This window comes from Drosophila nasuta, chromosome 3, assembly GCF_023558535.2.
Source record: "Drosophila nasuta strain 15112-1781.00 chromosome 3, ASM2355853v1, whole genome shotgun sequence".
Lineage (NCBI taxonomy): Eukaryota > Metazoa > Arthropoda > Insecta > Diptera > Drosophilidae > Drosophila > Drosophila nasuta.
In genome coordinates this window covers 20,840,083-20,861,733 of record NC_083457.1, presented here as the reverse complement: position 1 = coordinate 20,861,733, position 21,651 = coordinate 20,840,083, and the positions used below count along the sequence as shown (strand labels likewise).

The 21,651-nt window shown below is 40.6% G+C and overlaps 7 protein-coding genes, 1 long non-coding RNA gene and 2 other non-coding genes across 11 annotated transcripts; 5 read left to right on the top strand and 5 right to left on the bottom strand.

The window, feature by feature from the left end:
- The first annotated feature begins 680 nt into the window (after positions 1 to 680).
- On the top strand, positions 681 to 3,538 carry LOC132788552 (eukaryotic translation initiation factor 3 subunit B). The gene is made up of 4 exons (XM_060796025.1): positions 681 to 872; positions 1,008 to 1,323; positions 1,392 to 2,944; positions 3,017 to 3,538. Exons 1-4 carry the CDS (start codon positions 758 to 760, stop codon positions 3,103 to 3,105), a joined length of 2,073 nt encoding a protein of 690 aa, XP_060652008.1. The 5' UTR covers positions 681 to 757; the 3' UTR covers positions 3,106 to 3,538.
- Positions 3,539 to 5,223: 1,685 nt separating this feature from the next.
- Positions 5,224 to 14,494, top strand: LOC132791146 (coiled-coil and C2 domain-containing protein 2A). The gene is given in 8 exon segments (XM_060799959.1): positions 5,224 to 6,490; positions 6,492 to 6,869; positions 10,773 to 11,751; positions 11,804 to 12,087; positions 12,459 to 13,190; positions 13,276 to 13,514; positions 13,587 to 13,710; positions 13,778 to 14,494. Coding segments are annotated over 8 exon segments (4,092 nt in total). The 5' UTR covers positions 5,224 to 5,326; the 3' UTR covers positions 13,970 to 14,494.
- LOC132790992 (lysozyme P-like) lies at positions 7,307 to 8,296 on the bottom strand. The gene is made up of 2 exons (XM_060799762.1): positions 7,743 to 8,296; positions 7,307 to 7,682 (listed from the first exon to the last, which is right to left on the bottom strand). The coding sequence occupies exon 1, from the start codon at positions 8,280 to 8,282 to the stop codon at positions 7,743 to 7,745; it is 540 nt and encodes a 179-aa protein (XP_060655745.1). The 5' UTR covers positions 8,283 to 8,296; the 3' UTR covers positions 7,307 to 7,682.
- Positions 9,252 to 9,958, bottom strand: LOC132790581 (lysozyme P-like). The gene has a single exon (XM_060799154.1). The coding sequence runs from the start codon at positions 9,954 to 9,956 to the stop codon at positions 9,411 to 9,413; it is 546 nt and encodes a 181-aa protein (XP_060655137.1). The 5' UTR covers positions 9,957 to 9,958; the 3' UTR covers positions 9,252 to 9,410.
- A 223-nt stretch (positions 14,495 to 14,717) lies between the features above and the next one.
- Positions 14,718 to 15,526, top strand: LOC132791147 (serine palmitoyltransferase small subunit B). The gene is made up of 2 exons (XM_060799960.1): positions 14,718 to 15,013; positions 15,279 to 15,526. The coding sequence occupies exons 1-2, from the start codon at positions 14,893 to 14,895 to the stop codon at positions 15,461 to 15,463; spliced, it is 306 nt and encodes a 101-aa protein (XP_060655943.1). The 5' UTR covers positions 14,718 to 14,892; the 3' UTR covers positions 15,464 to 15,526.
- A 309-nt stretch (positions 15,527 to 15,835) lies between these two features.
- LOC132788065 (peptidyl-prolyl cis-trans isomerase E) lies at positions 15,836 to 17,036 on the top strand. Its single transcript, XM_060795362.1, has 4 exons — positions 15,836 to 16,121; positions 16,180 to 16,569; positions 16,633 to 16,805; positions 16,872 to 17,036. Exons 1-4 carry the CDS (start codon positions 15,921 to 15,923, stop codon positions 17,014 to 17,016), a joined length of 909 nt encoding a protein of 302 aa, XP_060651345.1. The 5' UTR covers positions 15,836 to 15,920; the 3' UTR covers positions 17,017 to 17,036.
- Positions 17,037 to 17,043: 7 nt separating this feature from the next.
- On the bottom strand, positions 17,044 to 19,676 carry LOC132788068 (uncharacterized). Of its 2 annotated transcripts, XR_009632618.1 has the most exons (11): positions 19,472 to 19,676; positions 19,205 to 19,260; positions 18,978 to 19,023; positions 18,733 to 18,794; positions 18,531 to 18,564; positions 18,250 to 18,332; positions 18,014 to 18,074; positions 17,784 to 17,834; positions 17,547 to 17,594; positions 17,298 to 17,350; positions 17,044 to 17,116 (listed from the first exon to the last, which is right to left on the bottom strand). It is a non-coding gene; the product is annotated as an uncharacterized LOC132788068 (long non-coding RNA). The 2 variants fall into 2 exon arrangements; XR_009632619.1 differs by lacking the exons at positions 17,044 to 17,116; positions 17,298 to 17,350 and adding an exon at positions 17,466 to 17,484.
- Positions 18,134 to 18,211, bottom strand: LOC132794595 (small nucleolar RNA Me28S-Cm3227). The gene has a single exon (XR_009633267.1). It is a non-coding gene; the product is annotated as a small nucleolar RNA Me28S-Cm3227 (small nucleolar RNA).
- LOC132794593 (small nucleolar RNA Me28S-Cm3227) lies at positions 19,094 to 19,172 on the bottom strand. The gene has a single exon (XR_009633265.1). It is a non-coding gene; the product is annotated as a small nucleolar RNA Me28S-Cm3227 (small nucleolar RNA).
- Positions 19,677 to 19,933: 257 nt separating the features above from the next.
- LOC132788066 (deubiquitinase DESI2) lies at positions 19,934 to 21,436 on the top strand. The gene is made up of 5 exons (XM_060795364.1): positions 19,934 to 20,131; positions 20,373 to 20,540; positions 20,667 to 20,975; positions 21,042 to 21,130; positions 21,197 to 21,436. The coding sequence occupies exons 2-5, from the start codon at positions 20,409 to 20,411 to the stop codon at positions 21,276 to 21,278; spliced, it is 612 nt and encodes a 203-aa protein (XP_060651347.1). The 5' UTR covers positions 19,934 to 20,131; positions 20,373 to 20,408; the 3' UTR covers positions 21,279 to 21,436.
- Positions 21,437 to 21,651: the final 215 nt, after the last annotated feature.

The following is a 21,651-nucleotide window of genomic DNA, read 5'->3' as shown; positions in this document are numbered from 1 at the left end:
GTAGGTATACCAAAATACAGAATTCCTAATAAGATTCAGCTGGTTAGTCTTTCTTTAACATTTTGGTATATCTGCTTGGGTAAAACGACGAGTTACTTTAAACGGTGAGTTTGCGGACTTTTTGAAAGCATATAGATAATTTGATTCTCCGTGTTTATATATGTTTGTTTCACACATCTGATTTTCTAAAACAAATACAAATAAATTTTAAGAAATATCATAAATGGCAAAATGAAAAGTATTCTGAAATTCGAATAATACCGGAGAGCAAATTTGATATTTTTAAGTATATTTCAAAATCTTACTACATTGCCTTATTTGATGTGTCGAAACATATGAAAAACATTAAAAACTTTACTTGTCTTTACGAGAATAAGAATTTTATAAATATAATAAAACAGATACATAACATAACAGAGACAAAGCTATTTAAGTCGCATGTTTTTTAACATCAATAACATTTAAAAATATTTTATGCGTGATCCTTAATTGTGTATATAGTTAATATATTGCTATTAATAAATTAAGGAACACTATCGATGCTAACAATCATAACAATTAGCCGAGTGAAAAATTTCGTAGATTCAGTGTGACCATGTGAGTGTCAGAGAAATACTAAATTTTATAGAAAAGCCTAATTTATGTGTACTTTGCTATAGAAGTTGCAACCACTCTGATTTCCTTTCTTATGTGCGTGTGTGTTTGATGACTGCGGGGAATTGGCTGCCGTGTATATTTTGCAATTAAATCGCTGAAAATGGCTAAAAAGAAAAGTGAGGAGCATTCGGGAGCCGATGCTAACGATAGTGATTACAATGAGGAACCGAATTTTGAAGATCCACCCAACTATGTAGACAACATCAGCGATGAAGGCAAGTTGAACACTTGCCAGCACATCACACGCTGCTTGCAAGACACCGCCAACTATTGCAAAAACAAACATAACCTCAAATTATTGGTTTTGTGTCTCTTGTGGTCAATTAAATATAATGCTTACAATATTACAGATTTGCTTGGCGATATGCTGGCGCAACGTCCCTCGGAAGCCGATGGTGTTGAAAGCGTCGTTGTCGTTGACAACATGCCGGTTGTTGAGCCAAATCGTATTGAAAAGCTGAAGTCGGTAATCAACAAGCTTTTCTCGAATTGCGGAGAAATCGTCAATGTTGTTTATCCCGTCGACGATGAAGGTAAAACCAAGGGCTACGCCTTCATGGAGTATAAGCATGCCAGTCAGGCCGAGGATGCTGTGCAGAAACTCAACAATTATCGTCTGGACAAGAATTACACATTCGCTGTAAACTTGTTTACGGACTTCCAAAAGTAAGAAATGAGTTCAGCTGTAGATACTATTGATTAAAACACAAATTGCAATATTTTGTCGCTTGCAGGTATGAAAACATACCGGAGAAATGGGAACCGCCAACCGTGCAGCCCTTCAAGGTGCAGAGCGATCTGTACAATTTCATCAATGATCCCGATGCTTACGATCAGTACTGTGTGGCAGCCGAAACTGCACCCAATTGCGTTCAGGTTGGCTTTTGGCAGAATATGCTTCCGGAACCCAATGAGTTAGAGACGCGTGAACGCTTCACCGACACATTTGTGAAGTGGTCACCATTGGGCACCTATGTGGTCACTTTCCATAAGCCAGGCGTGGCCATTTGGGGTGGTAGCAGCTTCCAGAAAATCCAAAAGTTCCCCCATCCCGGCACTCAGTTTGTAGAATTTTCACCCTGCGAAAGCTATTTGGTCACATATGGACCAACGCCAACGGGCCAGAAGATCATCATTTGGGACATTCGTACCGGTGCCGAGAAGCGTTCATTTGTTGCTGATGGCATGTCTGTGCTTTCAATGTTCCGTTGGTCACATGACGATAAGTTTGTGGCACGCATGGGCGAAAACTCGATACACATCTACGAAACGCCATCGTTCTATTTATTGGATCTGAAGTCGATCAAGATTCAAGGAATTCGCGGCTTCTCGTGGTCGCCCACGGACAACGTGATTGCCTACTGGGTGGAAGAACAGAATCAGATACCCGCTCGTGTTACGCTTATGGAAATTCCCAAGAAGCGTGAGATTCGTAATAAGAACCTCTTCAATGTGGCCGATTGTAAGTTGCATTGGCAAAAATCGGGCGATTATTTGTGCGTCAAGGTTGATCGGTACTCGAAGCTAAAGAAGGACAAGAAGGAGCTGGACGTGAAGTTCCTCGGCATGTTCTACAACTTTGAGATCTTCCACATGCGCGAGAAAGAGATTCCCGTCGATTCGGTGGAGATTCGTGAACTTATCTTGGCATTTGCCTGGGAGCCCATTGGCAACAAATTTTCCATTATACACGGCGAACCGAACTCTTCAAACGTTAGCTTTTACGAGGTCAACAAGGGTGTTAAGCCGAGCCTTGTTAAGCGTTTGGAAAAGAAGTCGTGCACGCATCTTTTCTGGTCTCCGCGCGGTCAATTCATAGTGATGGCTAACTTGACCATGGGCACCTTTGAATTTGTGGATACTACAAACGATTACATAATTAGCGCATCACCAGATCATTTCCGAGCCTCGGAGGTTGAATGGGATCCAACAGGTCGCTATGTCGTCACTGGCGTATCGTCGTGGAAGGTCAAGGAAGATACCGGCTTCAATATGTACACCTTCCAAGGTCGCATCATCAAGCGTACTATTCTTAAGAACTTTGTACAGTTTCTGTGGCGCCCTCGGCCTCCAACGCTACTCGGCGAGGACAAGCAAAAGGAGATCAAGAAGAACCTAAAGAAGTACTACCCAGCATTCGAGCAGAAGGATCGTCTACGCTTGACACGCGCCTCCAAGGAGCTGCTTGAGAAGCGCTCCCAGCTGCGCGAGACCTTCATGGAGTACCGCAACAAGCGCATTGCCGAATGGAAGGATCAAAAGAGTCGTCGTGTCATGCTCCGAGGACGTAAGTTTAATTCCAATCTCGTTGGTCAAATTCGTAGCTGTTGTTAATGAATGAACTTTTTATGTTTTACAGATATCGATACGGATAACTTAGAAACCGATGAAGTTGATGAGGAAGTTGTTGAATTTTTAGTCAAGGAAGAAATAACCCTGCTGGAGTAGACGACTCCCCATCCTGCTCGCTAAACGTCCCTTCTCTGCATTCAATCACAACCTGTGAAACTGGTGTCTCAGATTTACGTAAAACGCGACTACGACCCGGCGTTCCTTATACGTTGGGCTTCTTTTCCAAAATCAAATACGTAGCGCGTCATCAATAATAAACAATCAAGCGTAATCAAATTTCGAAGTTTGAGTTACATACATATGCACACATTAATAGACATATAACCATAAATAAATTTGATCCTTACGCACAAGAAATAACGTCACTTATATTCACATAAATTAAAATCAAGCTCACGAACAATTTGAATCCTTGATAGAATTACAATATCTATAGAAATTATGTCCGAAGCCATGTTGTCAACTATTAAAAGTAAATTTGCATTGTATTTGTATGTGAACAGCAAAAAGAAAAGGAAAAAAGGATGTATTTAATGTGATGATCTGATTGTGGGGGTATTTCCAATATAATTTTTATTTTTTTTTTTTTGATATTTGCCACGCATGACCCGTATTTAATGCGTGGCTTTGATTAGTAAATTTCATCTACACGTTCCCACCATACAAATAATTTGATCTACTGTAGAAACAATGGTTGCTGGGTAATCGATCTGCACAGTGGGGATTATATACCGACCATGCAGTCCAACCTTGATCCTCTTTGATTTTGTGTGCACATTTCAAAGCCCCTTCTATATGGTCTGTAGAGAGGTTGCGAGAGAATCTTCCATTGTTGGACCGGCATGAATGAGTTCAGAGACCATCATTGTTTGGAGATCCAATCACCCAAGTCCGGACTCCGGAAGCTGCTCTCGTGCTGTTCAATACACACCCAGGACACTATCTGAGTGCAAGGCTGCAACGTTGGAAGGTGAGTTGCGCTTCAGCTGTGAGGACCAGCAGCAGCAGCACTATACTGGAACTGTTACCGCCATTGCCCTACGATGGGCTAAATAATAAATCCATATAAGGCCCTATATATGCTACTCAAGGAACAATTTGGTTGTCTAATTCACAACATATGCTTACGATAAGCATATCAGTTAAATAATTATTTTGAATGCGATTTACATATTTATGCGATTTATATTTTTACTATTTTTTAATATTTTGTGGTACATATATTGTTTTGGTAAATTTTGAGAATATTACCGCAATATTTTGTTTTTATTCAAAATGGGTAGCGGGTATCTCACAGTCGAGGACACTCGACTGTAGCTTTCTTACTTGTTATACCCGCTACCCATATGGTAGAAGGCTATTATAACTTTGTGCCGACAGGAAATGTATGTAACAGGTAGAAGGAGGTATCTCTGACCCTATAAAGTATATATATTCTTGATCAGCCGAAACGATCTAGCCATGTCCGTCTGTCCGTATGAACATCTAGATCGCAGAGACTATAAGAGATAGAGCTATAATTTTCGACAGTATTTGTTATGTTTGCACGCAGATCAAGTTTGTTTCAAATTTTTGCCCGCCCCCTTCCGCCGCCGCAAATCAAAAAAATCGAATAACAAGCGTAATTTTAAAGCTAGAGCTAGAGCAAATTTTGGTGTATACAATAATAACTATAGTATTTATAAGTTCTGCAAATTTGATTGCGATCAGGTAAAAATTCTGGAAGTTATTAAAAAAATACTTTTGAATGGGCAAAAACGCCTACTTACTAGGGGTCTGAGTTGCTTTATCCGACAATCTGGCATATTGTACCGTCTATGGTATATTTTTGATATGGTAATATATCGATAGACCAACTATACTATTTGGTATATATTTAGTATTTTTCCCGGTATATTTTGAAAATAATACCGCAATATTTTGCTTTTATTCAAAATGGGTAGCGGGTATCTCACAGTCGAGCACACTCGACTGTAGCTTTCTAAATGGTTTTTGTTTTATTTAATTTTATTATTTATATTCTATTCTTTTAATGCTTTAATAATAATTATCAATGTTTTATCGTTTGCTACATTTTGATTGAAAATTGTAAATTTGTATTATTCGGTACACTTATGTAGAAGTCGGCACACCTTGTATTATTCCGTAGCTTATCGAAAAAGGTACGTTTCTCCAAGGCATTGGTACAAAATGTTATTTTCATATTACAACAATGTTACTATGGCAACCAGTACAAACAAAACAAACGAACATTGGAGAAAAGTGGCAAATTTCAGTGACAATTTTAGTCAGTGAATAATTGTATAGTAGCTAAGATATGGAACGGGACGAATCTTCGTTGAAACGAAAGCGCAGCAAACGAAAGCGCAAAAGTCAAACAACACGGATCTATCGCAAAATGGAGCAAGAGGTACAATTGCTGCTCTCTCACAGCAACAGCAACAGCAAAAGTCACATTGGAGAGCAGCTTGCTGTTGATTTAGAGTTACGCTCGCTAGAATTCTTCCATGGCAGCGGCATCAGTGAATTGAATTCAATTCAAACGGACCATAATAAAAGTGCCGATGAGGATTCAATAGCAACTGGCGGCGGCACAAGACAAGCCGTGAGTTTGGCAGCTACTTTCATAGCCATAGATCTCTCCGATTCGCCGGTGGTCAGTGCCTGGTTGTATCGACAACGGCACTTCTATGACAACAGTCAACTCTATGTGCCCAATTCTGTGTGGTTGCATGTACCGCTGCAGATCCGCGACTGTGAGCCCCAACTGAGCCGTGCCCAGATTCGCATGTTGAATCGCTACCAAGAGGAGGCCAAGGGCAGCGGTAAATGCAAACTGACTCCGAGATTCGTGGCGCTGCTTACAGAGAATGCGTCGGCAACGGGTCGTTTCACAATCGATGCGACGCTTTATCGCAGCAATTGTGGCAAACGCTTCAAAAGCATTTTCCTTGCCCCGACACCCGTGCAGCAGTTTCATGGTCTACCTAATCGTCGTTGCCTCTGGCTGTGTTTGAAGCAATTGCGTTTTAGTGCACATCCCCAGGTGCTGGAAGAGCATCGACAGGCGCAGCACCTGGAGGATCTCTACGATTTGTACATGCAGCATGTGAACAATCAGATCTGCCGCAAACTGAGCCAAGAGTTACAGATGGCACGTCACATTGTGGCACGACTGCTCAACGCAAATGAACAGCAACAGTCGTCGGAACAGTTGGCTGCACACATCCAACGCCAACTGCGTTTGGTCCACCAGCTGCGCACTCGCTTCTACGCCGAGTCGACAGCACAGCGAACGCTACTCCAACGACTGCTCACGCAATGGGCCCAGCTGAAGGAGCTGCGACGGCGACAGCGGTTTCAATGCACACGTTTCCAGCTGAGTCTGCGCTTGGTGCAACCTCCCGATCTGGATGCTGCTTACACCGCTTGGAAGCAGCGCTTCGAAACGGATCTGGCCGAAGTTTATCGCGAGCACTTGGGAGGCATACTACCGACGTCGTCGCTTGTGGCAAAGCGGGGAACATTCAAGCACACAGCGCCTGAAACCGCCGCGTAAGCCACAATTTGCCGAGATTATGGAAACTCTGAAGGTGCAATTTGAACGCGCTTTTCAGGATCCGGAGGAGCCGTTGGTCCATGTACAACAAGTGGTCGTTGATGAGTCAGCCATCAATGTGCAGTCCAACAAGGAGGAGCAGTCGCAAAAGAGCCGCAACTACTATCTGAAAATCTATCTGGACACGCAATTTGTGGCCCAGACACGCAGCTATCGCCTGGAGCCGGATCTCCATGTCCACATGAATGAGACCATCGGTGTTCTGCTTGACCGATCGATGCCTCAGCTGCTCAACATATGGGTAAGTCTCGTTTGCCTATATCTTTGATAACTTTTGGTAGTATACTAAGCTATAAACTTGCTTAATTACCATTACTTTACTTAAGGCGTTCTATGTCAAATAACATTTTGTATGGTGAAAGCATAAATATAGTGGAAGGGTTAATACAAATTTACCTCAAAGAAGAAATGTGAACCTTTTTTGAGATTATAAAAGGAGATAATAAAAGACTCATCTGTATGAGCCGATAATGCAATAAGAGAATGTAGCCGAGAAACACACATTGGGAACGACTTGCTTGAGTAAAACACATATTCCCCGACATTTATGTATACAATGAAACTTTCCATAGCATACTACTATGGGCTAAAAGTAAGGTGAATTTGTTTGTAAAATGAAAAATCTTTATTTATTCTTCTAAGTCAATTTCATCCCCTTCGAAGAAATCCCCTCCCGATAAAATACACTTATGCCAACGTTTTTTCCAATCCTCGAAACATGTCAAATACAAGTGTAGTATAGCCGGTATAGCATTCAGCGCTTTCTTCGAAGCGAACCCCTTCATTGGGCGGACAATTTTTTTTGACTTTTTCGTTCTTGCTGTTGACCGGACACAGGCACTAATTATTGAACAATTGTTTATGGCTCTCATACTATGGTAAAATATTTAATCTTGAATTAGATCTTAGACATGTATTTATACATATAAAAAGAACAATTTTTCTTATTTTTATAATAAATTTACAAAATACGTTATTGTTAAGAATTATCTGAGAGCTCTGTTCAGCGAAAATCCCTGTTGCAAACATCAAAATTGTTTAAGTAAAGATTTCACTGAAGAAGTATATTTATCATTTAAAAAAATGAAATTCTCTTGAGACACTTAACACACACTTATTGAAATTCAAACTCAGGCTTGTAATCGTAGAAAGCTCTGTATACTCCGTGTTCTGCATCTATCATGGCATTAGTTACAGTCCCATTCGTGATGCAATTGATGATTTCTGGTTGGAAGCAGTCTTCAACACTGGTCAATCTATTCAACTGGAAATCCCTGTAAATCGGCCATGGTGTCCAACCTGCTCGACCCTTGGCGACCAGTGCACAACGAACACTGGCTTTAATCTGGTCTGACAGAAGATTATCGCAGCTCTCATTACAGAAATTATCGCTGGCACTGTCGTCTGACTCTGCACACCAAATCTTGCTGCCCAATTGAAATAGACCATAGCTTTTGCTGCCATCAACTTGTATACTTATAACGTTAGTTTGAAAGCCGCTTTCGTGATTTGCAATATACACCCAGGCTGCTAAATCCGCTCGTGGTACTCCTAGTCGATCCATTTCAATGGCCAAGGTACAACGATCGAGAGTTCGATCACTTTGTACTGTGCCAACCAGAAGCAGAACAAAAAGAAGAACTGCCTTCTCCATTTAGCAAAAATCGATTGAACAGCTTCGATTGATAGCTGCTTCGATTTCACAACTATATAAAGTGTAAAACAAGTAAGAAAACGAGCACACTCGACTGTGAGATACCCACCATCCATTTCTAATAAGAGCCAAAGAGTGAAGTATTATTCCTAAAATATACAGAATGAATACATCATAAAAATACTAAAATGTACCGAGAGCTATATTTGGTATAGTATATAGTACAAAATATATACCAGATAGTCAGAGAAAGCAGCTTGAATGATTTGTATTGTTGTACTGTCTCCATCTCTTATAATCTCTGAGATTTACGTCTCGGTTGTTGACGCTGATCAAGGATACATGTATGTATGCATGGGATCGGAGAAGACTCCTTCTGCCTGTTACATACATTTCATGCCGGCACAAAGTTATAATACCCTTCTATGGGTAGTGGGTATAAAAAATAGAGAATGCAAGTGCATTTGTCAAAGCTGACAAATGGTCATTTGAAATGACTTATTTCCTTTCAGAGCTCCCTGATAACTGATAAAAATAATTTTATTGATAACAATGACCAGACATCCGTGTTTGCTCTTAGTCACACAGTCCAAGAACTGATTATTTTCATTTTGAAGTGCATACTATACTTATTTCAAAATCTGATAAGGCTCTAAAAACAACGTCTTTATAGTAATTTGTCACAAAGGGGGCAAAAAATATAACCTTTTAATGTACTGTGTATTTGGTAAGTATTGAAACTGTTAAGTTAATTGAAAACGGATTAATATCTTTTTTCTGACTAATTTTCTCTTTCCCGGATGCGAAAATTTGTACACAACATAGTTAAGAAAATTTGATCGTGCAATTAAATTGAATTTTCAAAATTTTCAACACAACACTCTTAAATCGCGTATTTAGAGTTGCATACAATGTCACAAATATCTTTAACAGTTAAACAACAACAATATATCGAATTAATCAAAAAAATATTTATTTAAAATCTGTGACAAGTGAGAAAATGTCTAGAACAAAAATATTATTACACATACTATTCTTGTTATACTGCGAATACAAACAAATTGCAGTTTGAGAGATGATCAGACAATGATAACGAAGGGTTATTTCTTCTTTCTTTGCGCTAACTCATCAAAACTCAAACTCAGGCTTGTAGTCGACAAAATTTAAGCAATCTCTTTGTTCAGTTAAAGTCATTCTGGAAGTAGCTCTTATGGTGTCATTGGTCATTCTCACTTCAAAGCAGTCTTCAACACTCGTCTTTTTCGGCTCTAGTGATGCGAATTTGTCATAAGCCGCTTGCCATGGTCTCCAACCTTCCATATTCTTCACTAGCACAGCACAATCCACATTTGCTTTAATGTTGTCCGTCAATAGACTATCACAGCTGATTTTGCAGTGATTTGATGAGAAAATGTCCGTCGATTTGCACCAATACTTATTACTCAATTGAAATAAACCATAGTTTCGGGTGCCATCGGCATTTGTTGGACTAATTGCGTGAGTTTGATAGCTACTCAGAATGTCTGCAATAAAAACCCAGGCTGCTAAATCCTGTCGCGGTACACCTAGTCGATCCATTTCAATAGCCAAGGTACAACGATCGAGTATCCTTTGACCTTTGGCTGTGCCACCGAGGAGCAGAGCAAATAAAACAAACACAACCTTCTTCTCCATGTTGCTTTTATCGACTGAATTAGACGTCGCAAAACTGAGTCTGAAGAAAGTTCATTATGTGGTCTTAAGCAATAGCCGCAATTTGTTGGTATATATGTACATATGCATGTGTATCAATTTGGACAATCTTTTGTAGATAAGACTCCAGATAAATAGCAACCAAATTAAATCAAGCTGACCAATCTTGATTTACAACATTAGCAAGTGTTGTCAAAAAGAATGGAATGAATGAATTTATATTTTATAATCTCTGAGATCGAGGTGTTCATTCGGACTCTAATCAACACACTTTATGAGGTCGGAAATGTCCCTTTTATCAGTTACATATGCACATTTATATGTCATTGCATAATATCCACCCACACTATGTGTAGCGGATATTAATCTATGATATGATATTATTAAGTTGTGTTTACTGAAGTTTTTTCTTTCATTCATGCTTACAGCCAAGGACTGTGGAATTTATTCTTTAATCAATATAACCAATTTGTACAGGATTCAGCAATTTCAATTGAAATATTAAATATCTTATTCTATAGACAGTTCGACTCAACTGTATCAAGTAGAGGATATTTCAAAGTCGGTCACTCGCAACCGCAGCTTTTTGTTCTAATTTACCAAGCACTAAAACAAATCCCCCATTCAATATCGTATACTATATATAGATATTGCCGTAGAACGGATAAAGATACTAACTCATGCGATAATGCAGTCCGTCAAGCCCATAGAGATTGCAGTTAGATTTGTGTTAGTCTTATCGGTTATACAATAATTGTTATCAATATACATATGTGCTCGTAATCTTGTTAATTCCAGCTCTACGAGAAGTCGCCGGTAACGTCACATAGTCGCCGGTTGGCACTGATAAGCACATCATTGGCGGGGGAGCAGCGGCGACAGAAACTTAGCTTTCAGGTTGAGTCATCCTCGGGTGGAGTGCGTCCCAGGCTGGCGGGAGATCTCCACGTGCAGCTCGACTATCGAAGCACAGATGGTGCCGGTGGCAGCGAACTCGATGACATTCAAATCCTGCCTGAAGCATTGCGTCAAACATTGCTGCCCAGCAAATTGCCAGCATGGCCAAAGAATGCTGAGAACACTCCGGCAACGCCTCGACCACCAAGTCAGCGAAGGAAACCCGCGGAGCAGCAACAGCACTCGCCACTCGTATTTTCCGAACAGCAGCTGCAGCTGTGCAGCGTGGAGGCACTGCTGGCGAATCGTCGCTTTCAGCTGCTGCACTCGCGGCATCAGCAACGGAACCTGCACACCAAGCAGCTGCGCTTTGTGCCCGCTCTGGAGCATGAAATTCCTGTAGTCGAAGAGCAACCGCTCGATAGTTCGGGACAACTGCTGGATCCTGGCACCAACTGGAACCCGATAGATCTGCACAAGCATCGCGGACGCAAGTATCTGCAGCTGCTGTACGAGACCATCACCAGCCAGTGTGCACAGCGTGCCAAGTCTCTGCAAAGGGCGCGTCCTCTCCTGCAGCTGTTCGGCAACAGCTTTGTCCTGGAGCACACGACTAGCTGGACTGCCCTCTGGCGCGCCTTGTGCGCCTTCTTCACACGCCAAGTAACGACAACGACGCCACGAATCCGTGAGCCCGCCTGGCCAACACAGTTGCCACCATCGCAGCCGGAAACGCTAAGTGGAGCGCGCCAGTTCAATGTGTCACTGCATGTGGTGCGGGCAACCGGAGTTCCGGCGCGTAGTCGCCACATACTCAACGTGGAGCGTCAGGAGAGACGTCGCAGCAGCGATCTGAGCGCCAGTCTCTTTGTCACGCAGAGTAGGTAAATGGATTTGTGATTGGTTCCTCATTAATGTCGCATCATTTTTAGCTTTGATGTACTCCAATGTGCGTCCCTTTGTCACGCTGAGCTATGGCCAGCGATTGTGCCGCAGCAGCACGGCTGAGGGCTCGAATCCCACTTGGAACGAGCAGTTGCAGCTGCAGCTGACCGGCGGACCGCATGAGTTGGCGGAAGACATCAAGATCAGTCTGTTCGATGAGCTCATCGAGCAGCAGTACACGGATGAGGCAGCCGACGTCTATCAGCGCGTGCAGTGCAATTGGCTGGGCGAATATCGCATACCAATCAGTCGACTTTTGTCCAATCGCAAGGTGAGTTGCAGCTCGGATTAAACTAACTGAAGGCGATGTGTGTATCCAATTATGTGCTGCAACTTTCAAGTGAGGATTGCAGAGTAATCCTTGGCATATTTCTGGTCACTTGTCTGTCTGCTGCAGAGCTGTTCATCACTAACAGTGATCAGTGCAACGAGTCCTGAGTCACTGGAATATCTCGGCGACTGTCCGACGCTGCCCTAGTTATCTTAAAAGCAACTTGTCCACTTCTCGGGGGGTTACTTTCTTTGAAGTTTTAGGATCCACTAGCCGTTCAGCTACAGACCTTCCCAGGTCTATGCTCAGCCTCCCTTGAGTCCACCGGTTTAACCTAACCCAACCAAGTAAATGTTATTTTTGTGTTACAGTTCGAGGGCTGCATTGAGCTGTGCATGCCCAAGGTGCTGGTGGGCTACAAGCGACCACTAATCGATTCGGTGACCAACATATCCATCGAACAGTATCCCGAGTTCAAGGAGAGCGTCCACCTCTGGTTCTATTTGAGCATCGAGCCCGGCTGCGAATTGACGCCCATTCAAGCTGGCGGTCTTGCCTGCGCCGAGCTTCCAGAGCTGCAGCAATTTCTGGTCGAGCGTCGCCTGGAATTGCAGCAGCTATTGCCACAGCCGCAGCAACGCTATGTAGATCCATTGGTCTGCACGTCGCAGGGCAAGCGCGTCTGTCTGACACGTCTGCTGGAGCCGGTGCCACTGCCCCCAGCACTGACGGCGCCATCCAGCGATCAGCTGGTGGAGATCCTTTGCCGCTTTGTTTCGTTGCTGTGCCCGTTGCGCAGCCAGTTGGATGCTTGCCACAGCTTTCAGGGCGTCTGGCTGGACAATCAGACGCTGCTCGACAGCACCTGGTGCTCGATCAAGGATCTGGGTGTGCTGCTCTGCAACTACCTGCTCACCCTGGGGCTCGAGTGTTGGATGCTACTCGGCTTCGCCTGCCCCTACGGCGAATGCACGTTCGTCATCTATCGACAGCCGGACAGCGCTGAGTTGCTGCTGCTCGCACCGTCCACAGGCAAACGCTACCAGCTGCAGGATGTTTTCTGTCCCCTGACACGAGTCCATTGTATGGTGGGGCGAGACAACGTATGTACCACCAAATATGTACCAACATATGTATATGATATCACACACGTATCAATCTTGAAATTCGTTGCTTGTTTCCGCTCAGATCTATTTCAACATACAGAGTGAGTCACGCGTCAGCATGACGAATTTCAACATACTCGATGGCGCCTGCTGGTTGCCGTTGTTCAACAAACGCCAGCCAGCGCCTCAGGGTGGCGTCCATCGTCTGGACTATGCCTACAAGCGGAGCTATGATCTGCGCCAGCTGCAGAAGCAAATCGAGCGCAAGATCATGAAGAAAATTGCCGCTTGGCGCAGCACACGCAAAACCATTTGGAATCGGTGGGTGACCCCCCATAAATCGCCAAACAAATTGATAGTGATAACGACCAAAAACACATTACTCATTTACAGTGCCTTCCAGACGCGTCTACAGCGGATTTTAAAAGATATGGAGAACCTAGCCACCTACTCCGGCAGCCGCTACGATGAGCCCGCGTACAGTGAGGAACTGGAGCGAGAGTATCCCAACTTTAGGGTGCGTATGCACTTCACAGACACCCGCGTCTGAAACTAAATTTCTTATTTACAATTTGTTGTCACAGCTCTACGGCTTTACCATCAACTTTCCATATACCAACCTTACTGCCATATCGGAGCGCATTCGAACCACTTGCATTCACTATAACAACAATGCTTTGGTCGAGTTCTGTGTCGCGGTGCACGTTAAGGCCTATGCTAACGATGTGCTCTCTGTGTGGGTCTTCCTGCTGTCCATAGTGCCATTGGTTGCCTGAACGCAAGTGCAACTACAACTACAAATACAAATACAACCGCAGCTACGTATCGCAACACTATGAATCAATGTACGTCCAAAAACAATGTCGAAAGATACTACCTGACTGACGTTTGCTCTTACTGATAAAGCAGCCGGGTGTCTTCATAGATAATGCTAATCAATAAAAAAATAACAATGATCCCTGCTCCCGATTGTGCTCCTGACTTCGGATCACCCGGCACCATTAATATATATGAACGATGGCATTTATAATTACAATTCCAATCTATTTTTTTTTTTTAAATAATAATTTCTCTATATTCAATTGAATTTTAATTGTGCTAGCAATTTGACTCTGACGGAATTCTTAAATCTGAAAATAATAACGAAAACTGATGCAAATTATTTTATACTGTAAAAACATTTTGTTAGGTAAACTTTTAAAATTCACATCAATTTATATTGAAGACATATTTATATTACGGCTTTAACATATTTTCCTGAAAATACTAATTAAATTTGATAGTTGATGATTGTAAAATTATCTATAGGGTCAGTAAGAGCACTAATTATTAATTTTTTTTCATATTAAGTCTACTAAATGGATAGCTAATGGAAGCTATAAACGTATTAATTTAATCTAAACATCAATTTCCGATAATCACAACCTGATCATACCCTGGGTCCAACCCTTTGGTGCCAGGCAAAAAAAAAACGCTTTATCGCACTACCAAAAAAAAAAAATGAAAAAGCGAGTATTAAACTCGATTTACAAAATTTGGCCGATGATAACGCGTGGCGTGGTTGGGCTATGGAGTTTTGTGGTTTGTTTCTTTAGGCTGATTGGTCAGGTTGTCGAGCCGTTGCGGTTGCGTTTAGTTCACTGCGCACCCTCAAACCGTGTAGACTGTGCACCAAACTTGTACCTTAACCCGGTGCGCGATGTATGGGAAATTGTCGGAGAAATATGCGAAATTCAAGCGATACGTAAAATGGCTTTATGTTCTCTATGAACTCAACACACAGATTGCCATTTGCGAGCCATGGGAGAAGGTGTTTTGCCGTAAGTAGTCAAGTGCGGTAATATATTTTAAGTGGCCAACTATTAACCGGCGATTACCAAACGCCAACTTAATAGAACCCACCTATCTATGCGCACATATAGACAAATTCTATTTGCCAGTATTTCTGCACTCATCGGTATCTTATCTATTTCGGTCACTCTCCCTATACAACTTACAGTCAGGAGAGGCCGTGACTAAGTGCTGGCCAAATACCAAATACTTACACCCAACACACATGTAATTGCTTTCGTTATTTATTTGCAGACGTACTTCTCAGTAGTTGCATATCCCTGATACTGTATGCCACCTACGCCTATGTGCCCAGCTATTGTCTGCTGCTGGTCAGTTACTTGATGCCCATTTCGAGCAATACGAATCAGACTAGTCCCTATGTGTGTCCGCAATCAGAAGCCGGAATATGCAGTAGCAGTCAATCTTATCTTACGTAACATTAGAAGCTAGTCGTAAATATTAATAAAGAATCATTATAAATAACATAAACCGAAATTTTTACCCATCACCGATTTTGTTGGCCTTGTTGGGCTAAACTCCAATCTGTGTGAACCATGGTTTAGTTAATTAAACTGTAATCACTTGCAAATGACTTGCATCATAAATATATTGAACTAACTATTTACTTACGCATTAATAATGAACACATTAATTGCTCAACTGTTGCTTTGCATACCACCAGATTAGTTAGCGTTGCCACATCCGCTTTGAATTACAGATTACCCGCCCAAACAAGTTACGGTGTGGCCACTCTTTCAGAAATTTATTACGAACTCAAGTTGGCATTACTGCATTCCACATTGCTGCCAACTCGTTTAAATCTTGGCAATACATCGTGCGTTTGCAGCTGGCGCATTTTGTTTATAAAATAAGAAGTTAATCGTTTAATGAAAAATGTCGAATGATAAGCGAACTGTATATGTGGGTGGTTTAACCGATGAGGTAACAGAAAGGCTGTTGAACAATGCATTTATACCATTCGGCGACATTGCGGATATACAAATGCCGGTCGACTACGAGTCACAAAAGCATCGAGGATTTGCTTTTATTGAGTACGAGAACTATGAAGATGCCGCCTCTGCCATTGACAATATGGTAATTTAAAATAAAGAAATGTGTATATATCAAAATATTCATCTTAATGATTTTAAAGAACGACTCAGAACTATGTGGACGCACGATTCGCGTAAATCTAGCAAAGCCTGTGCGTGTCAAGGAAGACAGCTTTAAGCCGGTTTGGGCGGATGATGACTGGCTACAGAAGCATGCAGGCGCCACATTGCCAACCGATGGCGAGCCTGAAGCAGACAAGGACAAGGTGGAGACACCATCGACGGGTCCGGCCGTAATTGAAAAGTCTGAGAAGCGAAATCCACAGGTGTTCTTTGACATACGAATTGGTGGCAACGATGCCGGACGCATTGTGATGCTGCTGCGAGCAGATGTTGTTCCCAAGACCGCAGAGAACTTCCGACAGCTCTGCACGCATGAACAGGGCTATGGATACAAGGGCTGCACCTTCCACCGTATCATTCCAGAATTCGTGAGTCTTTTACCTTTGCAGCATTTGTCGAATAACTGAATCTCAACAAACACTGCATTTCAGATGTGCCAAGGCGGAGATTTTACCAATAACAATGGTACCGGTGGCAAATCCATTTACGGCAAGAAATTTGACGATGAGAACTTTAGCTTAAAACACAACAGTTTCGGCACTCTGTCCATGGCGAATTCTGGTCCAAATACAAATGGATCGCAGTTTTTTATATGCACAACAAAGTAAGCTCGCTAGCTTAAGATCAGCAATATATGGTATTCTAATTAAAAATAATCTCTCCGAAACAGAACAGACTGGCTGGATAACAAGCACGTGGTCTTTGGACATGTCATCAGTGGAGCGGATGTTGTGCGCAAGATGGAACGCTGCGGCAATAAATCTGGAACCCCATCACAGAAAATAATCATTTATGCTTGCGGCGAACTGAAATAAACTCATGGCACCCAAAGAAATGACTGATTTTGTTGGTTTTTCATTCTTTATTTAACGAGTTTGTTACTCGAACATTACATCAATTCATCATACAGCAATGCTGAAAAATAATGAGATAAAATAATTAGTACGCCAAGTTAAAGGATGCAGAAATTGCTTATCGAATTGACGAGTCAGTTGGGGAAAGAAGAAGACAGCATGGCTTGAGTCTCAGTTGAATGAATCCCAAAATGGGTGATTTCATCATTTCAAAATTCAAACAAGAATAAATGTTTATTCACCTCGTTTATCCATATGTTCAATTGTCGAACGGAAACTATCCATCAATATTGTGCTGCAAAGTAAGAAGATAGCGTCTTATTAGTTACGCATATTACTAACCGCGACAAGGAATCGAATTCGCAATTAAATCAGTCAGGGGAAAGTTGACCGCATGGTTTTTAATGGGTTCTACTCAGTAGAGGGATCCTGATTAAAGGATAGTTCATCAGAAAACCATTTCTACATATAACAACTAAGTGAGTACATACCTTTCAGTTTCTCCAATACGAATTAAAGAAAGCACTACCGGAATCAGACTGAAAATTATAATCATTTATTAGTTTTCTCAAAATATTTAGAGTTTAGGAAGAAAATATTTTTTTTCAGACAGGGAGAAGCTGACCGCATGGTTTTTAATGGGTTCTGCTCAGTAGAGGGATCCTGATATAGGAATAGTTCATCAGAGTAGAGGCGAAATATGGAATTATAAAGCGAAATAAACTTACCGTCAAGGTTGATTCAAAGCCCGACATTTTACATGAATTTAGCAGCAAAATCTGAAATATTAGAATAGCAAATTAGCATATACGATCTTGGAATATCAATATATTATTTATTTCTACAAAGAGATCAGTTTCGAAAAGTTGTAACATGTTTACTTCTAATGAACTATACTGAGGTAACATCATTTACATTCTCGAAAACTATCTTTTTTGGCATAGGACAGGCATATTACCTTGCGGCCTTGCATTATTTATCCAGATTAAGAAGGACCCATACACACCATCATCCGTAAACTGCAATATAAATATATTACTACTTTTCATGGCAATAATTAATAGGAATTGTCGAAGCAAAATTATCAGTATCCTTTTGGTTAATTTTCTTTGGTTGGTCAGCATAACTTTCAGATTTAGATTATCATCAATATGATGTTTAAGTTAATATTGAGATCACAAATAGTGAACTTACTTCAACGTAAAGCTAGTTCCAGATATCGAAGCAACACGCTCGTTGAAGTCTACTTTATCTTTTAAAATCAACATGTCCACAATCTGTAAAAGATACAAATTTTCATGTTAGTTGAAAGATAAAAAACAACCATTTACTACAAAGTTCTGCAGTTCTGTTTCTTTCAGTTACTTTTCTCCGCATTTTCTACTCAGTAGAACGAAAGTTATGATTGATAAAGGTATTCATCATCTAGACAGAACAGCACCAAAGGAAGAAAATGTATAGGCAAAGATGCTTACCTAAATAAGTCACGTGGGCAGGTTTTCAAATTATCTGCAAGAAAAGAAATTACATTAGCCGAAGTCTTTTTCAAGCTGTACGGAATATTTAATATTATTTCAGTTGCAATAATTGCAGCCATGGGGTTTTAAATCACAGAAATCGTACGGTAATTACTTTCATCATTTCAAATGCAAATATTTTTCATTTTTATTTACTTACCATATTGAATCGGCTTCTAAATTTCGGCTTAACCTCAATTGAACATTAGGCCAAGGAAAATCCTGAAATTATTAAGAAATCTTAGGTTAGGAGACATTACACATCTCAACTTAATTTAACTAAATGAAAAATGCATCAGTTGCAAAATATTGCAGCCATGGGGTTTTAAATCACGGAAATCGTACGGTAATTACTTTCATCCTATATCAAAAAAATATATTTTAACAACAAAGTGCGAAACTTACCTAAATCCTAAGTAAAGAATGCACTTTTCCTTTTTCCCTAGGAATTCTAGTAGTGGAATAAATATAAAGTTAGTTGCACGGCATTTGATTAGAACACAAATAGGGTTAAACTTCGATTTTTATCAGAATCCTTTTGGTTAAATTTTAAGTTGAAAATCAACAGCACTTTGTTCAGATTGAACTTATCATCATAAACTAAATTTCTTGAAATCGAAATGAAACATTACCATATTAGCAGCTCGCCATGTTGATACCGGTCCATTTCGACCACGTGGTTGCATAGCTGCAATATACAAATAAAAAACATGTATTAATAATGAAGATTCCTCATTCACTAAAATATTTATGAAAGCGTCAATTATCAGTTGGCCGTTCTTATTCTTTCCACATGAATTGAATGACAGTAAACCTCTTGCGAAGTTACTATTATCCGACTCTTCAGAAAAAGAACAATCATCATTTGACAACAGACAAAAAATTGTAGCAGTACATACATTTTTTTTATTTTTCCGATGTCGAAAAATTACATTTTAATTTGAAAGATTGATTCCAGTATGGTCATCTAATCATATAAAAGTTGCACAAAAACTTATGATGCAGTCTGTAAAAACAGATCAAAACTGCTTCGACCATCTTGATTTTCGAATAAACACAACCCGACTTTGCCGAAATTGAAAAGGAAATGAACGAGTTCAAGGAAAAGAGTGACCAACTGAAAATTTTGAAAAAAAAACTCTAATCTGCACAGGCAGACAAAAGCTGATTGATTTGCTGTGAGTTAACAGGGTGTTTATATTACATTGCCTCAACGGAGATAAAATGTGTATTTTAGATCGAGATGTTAAGTAAAATATCATTAAAAGTATTATTTTTAGTGTCTAAATTTACTGATATATGAAAATAAAATTGGATTGCAAAAACATCGATGTTAGGATAACAAATGATTTTTAAAACATCGATTTGTTGTGCCATCGATATTTCTCCACCTCTACACAACTCTACAACCAATCCATAAACAAAAAAATTTTGTGTATATAAAACTTAAAAGCTGTCGCCGAAGTAAATAAAACTATAGATGCGGATACCCCGACATTCAAAAAGCTGCAATTGTTAAGAACAACCGGAGTATGGGATATTAGTGGATAAAAATACGGGTAAGCTGTTTACGTATGACACATTGGTAATACATCTGCAAGTATGTATATGTATGAAGATGAAGATATTCTTATAAATGTACATACATACACATGTAACGTGTAGACATATGCAGGTAAATGCACATACATATGTGTTTGTTATTGCATCTGTGTGCACTTTGAGAACAGTTGAAGTTCAAGTCCGAGTTGAATCAGTATTCATTATGTATCTGTATTTGTATTTTATAATTTTATTTAGTAAGGAAAGAGCAAAAACCAACAACGCATTTACCCAATGTTCTCCAACGGGCTGCCGTGCAATCTGTCGTTTCCGAGCTGCCTGAGTGTCCCAAAAGATGGTAACGAGGAACTCTTGCCTTCCAATATGGGGACAAGGGAACCAGTTATTCTTAACGTATATGATATGGTAAGTGCATGTGTAAATGTGTGTGCGTGTGCGTAAGTGTGCCAGCAGCTGTTTAAACATTCAATAAACCAATCTGTGATTAATGCTAATTGTTTATTTCTGAATCTCTAATCTGATTTGACGCAGTATTGGATTAATGAATACACAACTTCAATCGGTCTTGGCGTTTTCCATTCCGGCGTTGAGGCATTTGGCACCGAATTTGCGTACGGCGGTCATCCGTTTCCCTTCACTGGCGTCTTCGAAATAACTCCTCGCGACCACGACGAGCTCGGTGAGCAGTTTCAGTTCAGACAGAGCATACAGATTGGATGCACCGACTTTACATATGAGGAGGTGCGTCGCCTTGTTGAGGAATTGGGCAATCAGTTTCGCGGAGATCGTTACCATCTTATGAACAACAATTGCAATCACTTTTCGGGTTCATTGACACAGGTAAACAACATAAATCGAACAACATACATATATAGTTCAACATATTTTTTTTTTGCTAATTATCAGATACTTTGCGGCCAAGAGATACCCAGCTGGGTGAATCGTCTCGCACATTTTAGCTCCTGTGTGCCATTTTTACAGAGATGTTTACCAAAGTGAGTTTCTCTTTTATATTCTATGATATTAATTTCTATAGTATCAAAATATCCTTTCACTTATAGAGAGTGGCTCACACCGAATGCCTTGCAGCAAAGCATAACTACAATCCAAGAGCGCGAAGACTCGGACAACAGTCCCCTCTGAGACATTACCTGATATAAGATATTTGCAAAGCCCAAGCGAGCGCAACTCATCCCTGCTGTCTGAAGACCAACAACAATATTGTTAAGTTAAATAGTATAAAACAAAAATATAAAAACAAAAAAAAAACGCCGGGATAATCGACACTCATTTCATTGCAGCCAATAAGATAACAGAAAAACGAAAAACTCCCTCAATAGAATGCAACAAAAATATGTAATGTTAATAGGTTTATAATAGGCTACATTTAAAGTGACTAAATTATTGGCTATTGTAATTTGACTATTTCAAAACTAAGATTAACTAATTAAGTGCCGATAAGTGTAAGTGTTGCGAGTTCGAGGAGAAGCTCTACACTTTCAGGATCATTTATAAA